A 10,832-nucleotide genomic window follows, 5' to 3' on the forward strand; every position below is an offset into this window, starting at 1 on the left:
TATAAAACAGTATAATACATAAATACATGAAATCTAAGAAAATATAAAAAAAGAAAACCAAAGGGTCCCCTCACGTAGGTTTATATTACAATAGATATGTAAATTTTGCTTCCATTGAAATGAACAAATTAAATTGTACTATTCAACAGTGCACCATAGATTTTTAGCATACCACCAGTAATGGGTTGCCCCCGGTTCGCACCGGTTCTATAGAACCAGTAGTAAAACTGGTGGGAGGCTCCGCCAACCAACCCCGACGTCACTAAAATGCTTCTATGCATACACAGAAGAGCGTGCGTGCATGAGCGAAGCAAGTGCACGCGCATGGCCCTGCCACAAACCGGTAATAAGGGTAAGTAGAACCCATCCCTGCATAGCACCTATCTCTCTCTCTCTATCTCACAGTTGCATTTCTGGCAACAAATGTAAGATTAAAACCAACAAAAACAATTAACTCACATTACTGTATATGTAATACTAATAAGCAGAAATGGTGGAGAAAAGGGTAAGGAAGATCAAGAGTTGGTCAGCACTAGGTGAAGATAAACTGCATGGTTTTTGTTTGAAACATCTGACTGGTCTATATGCATTCCTTGCCAAGCAGTTGAACAACATTCAATTTTCACCAAGGAGATGAAACTGAAGTTTGGTTAACATCTGACAAAATCTACCTGATAATGAATGATCCAATGAAATGGGCAGCAACTACAAGCCAATTACCTGCTTACCAACAACTTTCAAATGGCTAACTAGTGTGATAGCTGATGCAATCTAACACCTTCTAACTGAAACCTGACCACAAAGGAAATGGCCTAAACATTAGATGAACAAAAGATCAGCTCCCAATTGACAAGATGATTCTGGAAAATTGCAAGAAATGGAAGACCAACTTAAATGTAATACAGATTGTTTACAAGAAGTCATTTAACTCCATGCCACATGACTGGATAATCAAGCCTATAAATAACAGGACTCAGTAGGAACTTCAGAAGTTTTGTGCAAAGATTAATGGTGCAATGGAGGACATGGAAGGTGTCAATGGTGGTAGACTGGGAGAGGTTAATATCAAAAAATGAATCTTTCAAGGAAATTCAGTATCACTACTATTGTTTGATGTTGCACTTATTTCTCTATCAAGACTACTGAACAAATTAGGCCATGGCTATCAAATATTAAAAACATCTGCCATGCTATTCCAGCTCCTTTTCATGGATGATCTAAAGCTGTATGGAAAAACACTGTCTGAAATAGGATCACCCCTCAACATTGTCCATATATACAGCCAAAATAATGCAATGGAGCTTGGACTGAACAAATGTGCCACTCTCACTATCAACAGGGAAAAAATAATGAAAACTGAAGGTATCAAGATGCCCTATGGAAATAACATTAAGAATCTGGATGACAATGATTTGCTACAAATACCTGAGCATCCTTCAAGCTGATAAGATCAAGCACACTGAAGTCAAGAAGAAGGTTAAAAGTGAATACATCAAGAGAGTGGAAAAGAGCTTGAAGTCAGTGTAGAAAAAAAAACATTAAGGCAATTAACACTTGAGCAATTCCAGTTATTAGACAACTCAATTGGAATAGTAGACTGGACTCAAGCAGAACTAAAAGCTCAGAATAGGAAGAAGAGAAAAATACTGACAGTGAATCATGCCCTTAATCCACACAGCAATATTGACAGATTCTATTTACTAAGGAAAACAGGTGGGCATGGAATATTGCAAATAGGCCAGCTAGTTGAAGAAGAAAAAAGAACATTGGAAGAATATCTGAAGGTTAACGAAGAAGATGCACTGAAGCTAGTATACCATGAAGGCTGACTGAGTATGTAAGAGACCATGGCCTACATGAAATATCAAATAAAGAATAGAAAAGGGACATGGCAAGGCAAAATATTAAAAAAAAAAGCAGGTTAACAGATAAGAGCCTGAGTGGCGCAGCAGACTAATGCTACTGTTAAAGGTAGTATTTAGCTTCCAGCTGCCTGCAATTACTGCGAGTTCAATTCTTACCAGGCTCAAGGTTGACTCAGCCTTCCATCCTTTCTAAGGTAGGTAAAATGAGGATCCGGTTTGTGGGGGCAATAAGCTGACTTTGTATAAAATATACAAAAGTATGAAGGCTATTGCTTAACGCATTGTAAGCCACCCTGAGTCTCCGGAGAAGGGCGGCATATAAATAAATAAATTAAAAAAAAGACCTGGCAATGACTAAAAGCAGGAAAATTGAAGAAAGACACAGAAGGGCTAATTCTGGCTATACAAGACCAAGCCTTAAGAACAAATGCATACAAAACCAGAATTGAGAAGACAGCAACAGACAGCAAGAGCTGCCTCTGCAAAGAAGCTGGAGAAACAGTTGACCATCTAGTTAGCTGCTGCACATTTCCACAGATTGACTACAAACAATGACATGACAAAGTAGCAACAATGGGACATTGGAATATCTGCAAGAAATACTATTTACCTGCAATTAGTAACCACAAGATAGACAAAGTAATAGAAAATGAAGACGGTAAAAGTGCTCTGGGACTTAAGAATTCTGGGACAAGCACCTGTCACATAACACCCTAGATTTAACAATTGTAGGACAAAAATGTCTGGATGGTGGACATTGCAGTATCTGGAGGTAGCAGAACAGAAGAGAAAGAACGGGGGCAGGGGAATCACAAAATACAAAGACCTGCAAATAAGAATGAATGTGGCAAAAGAAAGCAAAGATAGTACCAATTTTAATAGGTGCCTTAGGTGCAATCTGAAAACATCTGAAGCTCTACTTTAACACCACTGGCATTGACAATATCACCATCAGTCAATTTGAAAATACAGCTTTACTTCGCACAGCTTACATCCTGCAAAAATACCTTTAATACCATCAAACAACAAGATCTGCCTATCCCAGATTCTTGGGAAGGATCCAATAGGTGAATAAAAATGCCAAATCCAGTCTAAACATCTGGATGACTGTGCAATAAACCATAATAATAAACAATAATAACACAATATAGAGTATTATTAGCATTATGATGATTTAAGAAAGGATTCAGCCAGAGATTTGATCAGGAAGCAGTATTTTTTAATTTGATGATGCTTTCTCCCTTTTATTTACAAAACAAGTTTTGATTTTTTTAAAAGCAATATGTTAGTTGCTATATATTTGAAAATCTAATAATGAAATTTTCTTGTTCAGCAATGATGCTATCTTTAAAGCCTTTATGTAAGCACTTGTTTTGATTATTCATAATTTTCTGGTAGGTTTGGTTTTGATCTTTATAAAAGTAGCTCAGTCAAAATAAATTAAGCTTTGTTTTTTCCTGTGGTGTCTTCTTGTATAGCAGAAACATACACATTTCCTCTGTCAAAATCAGCTGTAGTTTGGCCTTCTAGATCTTAATGAGATGGCAGTGAGAAAAGTTTACCCTGTGCCTACTTTTCATACAACCATTTTTCATTTAGCCTCTATTACTGCCAAAGAAGCTTTGGCAGTTTAAATGAAAATTACCAACCCTTGAACAAACAGAGAGACGAACAAGCTAAAGCTTCAGGATTGCATACGCCCCCTCCAAAGGCTTGCAATTTTTAATGTAACATTATTAAACAAGTGACTCATGGGTAATTGTACTAACCACATTATCTGAATTGAATTTGAGCTTGATTTAAATGAAAATCATATTAAATCAAATTTAGTTTTTGTCACTTTGGGGATACTAACTCTTAAATCACTCCTCAGAGGTGAAACATAGCTTCCTCCGCCTCCCCTCCCCACCCCGGACCTCAACAAAGTTGTGCAACCTTGCAGTGGATTTAAGTCACCTCAAGAGGGCAAGAATGCATTCAGGAGTTCCATCTTGAGCTGGGGCTAAATGATTCCCAGCGTTCCATCAACCTGGCACATTCCGCTAACTTTGAAATACCTTATAATAACAGTGGGGTTTTAAAAACTTCAATCTTATTAGCTGACTATGAAATGCACAAAGTGTTTTATTGATAGTATAGAGCTTATGGTGCAGGGATTGAAACTCTATGGAGAATTTTTTTCTGATGTTTCTCGGTTGGTCTTGGGTTGCGATGAACCAAGTAGAGGCATAGTCTATTGAGTTGTTGGTGGTCTCTGAGCTTGCTTGCTTGTTTGCTTGCAGATGTTTCGTTATCTGATTAGGTAACATCATGAGTGTTAGTCAGTGTGGGGTTTGTTCTCTGTTTATATACCGTAACTTGCCCTGTCAATATTGGTGGGGTTGTGGTTTTCTCCTTGGAAGTTCCTTGATTGGGATATTTTCTGCTGGAAACAATACCAATACTGAAACAATACCATTAAACCGTCAAAACAATATCCTAGCAGAAAACAATATCCTAATCAAGGAACCACCAAGGAGAAAATAACCTCTGGCAGGACAACCTCTCTTCGTAATTTCTTCTGACTTATTGTAAGTTTTTAGTTATAAATTCTGCTGGTGCTTGTTACACCAACACAGACATATATTTCAATAGCTATTTTGTCATGCTTAAAGAGCACATACTTTGTGATGAATAAATGATGAGCATGGCAGGGCACAAAATGAAACAAACAAAAGATTAAAAAGTTATGATATTTATGTAATTACCGTATTGTTTGGACTATAAGATGCTCCGGACTTTAAGACGCACCTAACCTTTGGGGAGAAAAACAAGAAAAAAAATCTGCCTCTGCCTCCCAGCAATTTGCCTCCTTGCAGCAAACAGCAAACAGCCTGGTCAGCTTCAGCACATCCTGATTTATCACGAGCAACTGATTGGTGGTTAGATTGGCCTACTAGAATACTGATGATCAGCTATTTCAGGCGGCGGGGATTGCCTTTGCCGCCACCTATTGCCACCTGGAACAGGCCAAACACAGGATGTGTGGAGGCCAAAAACGGGACATGCAGAGGCCAAAAATGGGGTGCACGGAGGTCAAAAATGGGGCACAAGCAGCAATAAGCAGCAACAGCAATCCCCGCAGCCTTGAACAGCTGATTGTCAGTATTCCAGGAGGCTGATCCAACCGCCAATCAGCTGCTTGTGCTGAATCAGCTTGTGCTGAAGCTGACCAGGCTGTTTGCTGTTTGCTGCAAGAAGGCAAATTGCTGGGAGGCAGAGACCGAAGGGTGGGGGCTGACGGGTGGGTGGGGCTTTGGCAACATTCGCTCTATAAGACGCACAGACATTTCCACATTTCTTATAGTCCAAAAAATACAGTACTTACCAAGCACACCTAAATTATATTAAAGTAACCAAACTATCTCTACAATCCCCCAGGCAAAGGCATGTCACAACTTTTTAGCACCCCTAATGTTTGGAAATGGAAAGTTGGAAAATTTGACACGCCCTATAATGAATGTATTGCTTTTTTTTTGGCTCCAAACTGCACTTTGTTCAGGCCAAATATTGACTACAGGTAGTATTTGACATATGACCACAACTGAGTCCAAATTTTTTGTTGTTAAGTGAGACATGTGTTAAGTAAATTTTGCCCCATTTTGTGACCTTTCTTGCTATAGTTGTTAAGTGAATCACTACAGTTGGTAAGTTAGTAACCTGGTTATTAAGGGAAGGAAGGAAGGAAGGTAGGTAGGTAAGTAGGTAGGTAGGTAGAAGGAAGGAAGGAAGGAAATAAGGGTTACTGCAAAAAAGCACAGCAATTTCCAATTCTATGCTCAGGAATGTGCTTGGGCTGCATGCCAAAAGGATGGAGAGGGCCAGGTCAAAATATAATTAAATTAATCACCTGCGTCTTATGCTTCACAATGTTTCCCTTTGTTTACATTAGAATTTACAGTTCAGTGGCAACCATACGGACAGTTCAGAAACCAAGCCCAAGGCTTTTGACAGGTTACTGTGTTGCCTTGGAATAGCAGATTTTCTAGTGGCTAAGGACGTTTTCCAAAAAAGATTGTTATTTTCTGAGGCAGCTCCTACTCACAGGCAAGAAGCAGTTCATTCCTCTTTAATATTTTTTTTTGTTTGTTTTGACCCTGGATCTTATCCAGCACACAATGATAGTAGCATTTTCCAATGCCGGCCACCAGAGACTGGGAATTGTTTCATTGCAATTCTGAATTCAGCGTAAAGAGCAAAACAGGCTTTCAATCTATATTTCTTAGCAAACTCTGATGTCATTTAGCAAACCATTTTTTTAAAGCAGAAGGTAGCTACAATATGGCTTGGACGAAAGGTAGAATTCTGTTTAAAGATAAAATAGAACAAACTGCCATGCAGCAGATGATCTATTTATTAAGCGAATGTATTTAAGCGAATGAGTCCCAAAAAAATTCCCAATTCAAGGGTGAAATATATTATTTCTGGGAGTTTGTCAGAATTCAAACAGAGTTGCTCTGATGGAGGTTCTGCCTGATGCCACTCAGAGCCTATGTTGACCAGACACTCCCAAAGTCACTCTTCTGTTACTGTCTCCTGTCCCAGAGCTTTCAATTTACTGTGAGAAGGAAATATTCTAACACCCCAATAACTCTGTTTTCCCTTCCCTTCTTCCCTTCTCCCTCCCCTTCCCAGGAACACAACAGCATGATGGGGATGACTGTAATGATGATAATGGGGAATAATTCCGTTCCTGTTGGGTATGCCTATCTCATTTTTACCAGAAGAGGGAGCCAGCTTCACAGTGAAATCCGAGTTGCTGAAGTTGGGGAACAACACAATGAATCATATAAAGAGAAAGTGAATGTGCCTTGCTGTGGAGTGCAGAGAGAAGGGGAGGGGAGGGAGGGAGAGAGAGGAAAGAAGAGAACCAGAAATAAACCGCAGCCAAAAAGATGAAGTGAGTCTTGTTCTTTCAGCTGGGAGTTTGTACCATCAGCACTCGGGAATGGCCCACCCTCACAAACAACTTCTCTATTTGGTAAGTTCATGCCTCAGCCTTCGCATCAACTCGAGTTATGCATGGTCTTTGTTTATGGCAGCTGGTTTGGGGTTCATAAGCAGGCAGGTTCTTTGGCTTGACTATATGTCGGTAGTAAAGCATTTTGATTCCCCCCCCCAATAAATCATGACCTAAAAGAACAAAAATTCATACGTTCTGGAGGATGAGCCTATTTCAGGCATCCTTAAGCCTTTACACCCATGTAAGCACAATTATACCTAGAGTCTGCATAAATAGCTTGGAAAATTGAATGCCTGATACAACCGGCTGAGTAATTTTAAAGATCACTTGGGATTATATTTGTCCATTTGTTTATGACTGGAGGATAAATCTATATACCTTGACTATTTAGAAAGGTGAGCAGGATCTTGTGTGCCACTATGCAACCTCAGTGGCAGTGGGGAGTTAAAATCAGGATGGCATATTCAAATTTTTGAATATTGTGGTATTTAATTTTCCATTGTTCCTTCACACCTAGGGAGAACAGTGTATTTGTCCTGTGCTATAGAAGAAAAAGAGAGAAAGATAGCTTTCTGCAAGAGAAGATGCTTGATTTTAAGGTCAGGAAACCTAAGTGCATATTGCTTTTTAATGTTATTCATGCCTGGATGTCCTTCCTCTGAGATTTAGAAAAGAGACCTCAAGCAAACAAATCTTTCCATGCCGGGTTATGTTGCTCTCTATCACTCCAGGCAAAATGAAGCCAATACTTCCAGGACTGTCGGCTTGGCGAGATGAAGAGAAAACTTACGGGTTCATAGATGCCTGTTTAAGGTTAGAGCACAGAGGAATCTGAGGAAATTACCCTATTTGGATGCATTTGAAGGAAAAGGAACCATTGACAGCTACACCTACTGTTTGAGAAGCAATGAATGGGCTATAGCTGAAACATCCAGGTCTAAAGGGATCTGAACTCTGGATCGGTCGTTACTCTTCTCCGTCATTCTTCCAATGAAAACTAAAAGACCATCAGCACTTTTCAAGACCTTTGCCAGAAAACTGGAAATATCATGTCTTTGCTTGGGATGATTTCATCCTGATGGGGCATTTCAACAGGATGTACAAAGCGTGACTTGGGTGATGAACATCCAGACGGGACTGCTTTGATGCACAGAGTTTGCACATGAATCATAAGGGCTGGCTGGAATTGAAGGAGCTTGTCCACGTCCTGAGAAGGCTAATTCAGAAGAGTCCTCAAAGTTCAGGCTGGTGGCTTTTGCTAAAAAAATCAATGCCTGCTTAACATTCTTCCACCAGGATATTATTCCCAAAGCAATGCATTCGCTTGCTGTGATTGTAACCCATTGTCTTGCTACACAATTCAAATCCTAAATATAAAGTTGAAAGAAAGAAAAAAAAATGTTTCCCTGGATTAGACATGAGCGTCAGAAGTCCTAAAGGTAGGATGGAGAATTTCTTCTTTATGCAAAACTATGATCCTTCTATAAACCTTTTGAATGTTTTAAAATGTAAATTTATTTTCTTTGCCTCTAGGACAATGAATCTTTATTAAACTGTTTGGAACAATGAAAGGAACTGAGTCCCGAGGCTACGTATAAAGGCAGAACTGATGTTTTAATTTCAGAACAGAAAGATATGAAGGCTGAGGTGGGTTTAAGATGTCCATCAATTAGAGGGACGAGAAATTGTATCAGCAACCAGAACACTTGAAGAGTTACACTTCATTAGAGCAGAAGGGCTACTTAAAAGAATCATTAATCTATTTAAGTGAGAAAAAGTGCAAGCTGAAAAGTGATTACGCTCTGTACAGAATTCTCTGAGGATTTTTCTCCCGCTGGCCTGTTCCTGCTAAGAGTTTTCTATTTTTGGCTAATGTTTAAAAGAAGATTGTTTTTTTAAAAAAAAAAGGCAGAGAGGGGGGTAGGTGGGGAGGGAGGGTAAGCCCCGATGTGATCAACAAGTTCAGATACTTGTGATGGATTATCTGTGTGTTTTTGTTTTTTTAAAGTTTTTTTTGAGAGAGAAAGAGAGAGAGAGAGAAAGCAAAGGGATCCTCCCAAGACTGGAGACTTGAGCCCGAATCTTAGGGTGCCTGCCTGGTTCTGAGCAATTAAATTCTAAGCTCTGTGGGAACACGAGGAGCTGTAGCCCCTACCAGGCCTGTGACATGATTTTGCCTGAGAAGGAAAGATGATTTGGAACAACACCACTATGGACGGGGAAGGGTTGCTTGTGAAAAGAGATTCCTGCTTCCGAATCCTCACCGGATGCTTCCTCTCCTTGCTGATCCTCACCACTCTCCTAGGCAACACCCTGGTCTGCGCAGCTGTCATTAGGTTTCGCCACCTGAGGTCCAAGGTGACCAACTTCTTTGTGATCTCTTTGGCGGTCTCAGATCTTTTAGTTGCTGTCTTGGTCATGCCCTGGAAAGCTGTGGCCGAGATAGCTGGATTCTGGCCTTTTGGATCATTCTGTAACATCTGGGTGGCATTCGACATCATGTGTTCCACGGCCTCCATCTTAAATTTGTGTGTCATTAGCGTGGACAGATATTGGGCCATCTCCAGCCCGTTTAGGTATGAGAGGAAAATGACCCCCAGGGCAGCTTTTGTCATGATCAGTGTGGCGTGGACCTTGTCTGTGTTGATTTCCTTCATCCCTGTACAACTGAACTGGCACAAAGCTAAAACCACAAGCTTTTTAGACTTAAATGCCAGTTTTCAAGGTGTAGCTATGGACAACTGTGATTCCAGTTTGAACAGGATGTATGCCATCTCTTCCTCTCTTATTAGTTTTTACATCCCAGTGGCCATCATGATAGTCACCTATACGAGGATATATAGGATTGCTCAAAAGCAAATACGGCGTATATCAGCCTTGGAACGAGCAGCCGTGCATGCTAAGAACTGTCAAACCACTGCTGGCAACAGGAACAGTATGGATGGCCAGCATCCAGAAAGCTCCTTCAAAATGTCCTTCAAGAGAGAGACTAAAGTTTTAAAGACTTTGTCAGTGATTATGGGAGTGTTTGTATGCTGTTGGCTACCCTTCTTCATCCTGAACTGCATGGTGCCCTTTTGTGAGCCCAGTATCTCATCCCAGGGAGCAGAGCCATTTTGTATAAGTTCTGCCACTTTCGACGTTTTTGTTTGGTTCGGATGGGCCAATTCTTCCTTGAACCCGATCATTTATGCCTTCAATGCAGATTTCCGCAAGGCATTTTCCACTCTTCTTGGCTGCTATAGACTCTGTCCTTTCTCCATTAATGCGATAGAGACAGTTAGTATCAACAATAATGGGGGCATGGGTTTTTCGAGTCAGCTTGAGCCAAGAGGGTCCAGCCCCAAAGAGTGCAATTTTGTCTATTTGATTCCCCATTCGGTTCTCTGCCCGGAAGAAGACATGTTGAAAAAAGAAGAGGAAGGGGTATTCTCTAAAACCCTGGAAAAAATTTCTCCAACCCTATCAGGTATTTTGGATTTCGAGGCTGATGTGTCTTTGGAAAAGATCAATCCAATCACTCAAAATGGCCAGCATAAAACCTGAAGGGCAAAGTTGACTCATTTAAAAAAAAAAAAAGTGATCAATCGAGAAAGATTTTCAACTTTTTTTGTCTGTTTTTAGTAAGAACAGTGTGCTATTGTGAGAATCAAAGCCATCACATAAAAATCCAGAGCTTAATCAGCTGCTGTTTGACAAAAACATAAAATTTTAAAAAGAATTCCACCTTTCATACATTGTATTTAAAGATTGTTCAATGTTGTTCATCTTGAATGGAAATGAATCAAATATGTAGGTACGGTGTAGCTGCAAAAAAAAAAAAAAAAGGAAAAAAAAATGAGTTTTAAGTGGATACATGTTTGCAGAAACAGACCTGGGGAAACTAATTATACTTCTCTGTGTGAATAAAATGTAATAGATTTATATGAGATTCCCATTTGACTTGCATAGTCATTTGTGGGTGT

The 10,832-nt window shown here is 39.9% G+C and overlaps 1 protein-coding gene across 1 annotated transcript; it reads left to right on the forward strand.

The window, feature by feature from the left end:
• Positions 1-9,057: 9,057 nt before the first annotated feature.
• Positions 9,058-10,413, forward strand: DRD1 (dopamine receptor D1). Its single transcript, XM_070933955.1, has one exon. The coding sequence runs from the start codon at positions 9,058-9,060 to the stop codon at positions 10,411-10,413; it is 1,356 nt and encodes a 451-aa protein (XP_070790056.1).
• Positions 10,414-10,832: the final 419 nt, after the last annotated feature.

The sequence above is a fragment of the Pituophis catenifer genome, unplaced genomic scaffold (genome assembly GCF_029215685.1).
Source record: "Pituophis catenifer annectens isolate HBS135680 unplaced genomic scaffold, rPitCat1.0.hap2 SCAF_2, whole genome shotgun sequence".
Taxonomy (NCBI): Eukaryota; Metazoa; Chordata; class Lepidosauria; order Squamata; family Colubridae; genus Pituophis; species Pituophis catenifer.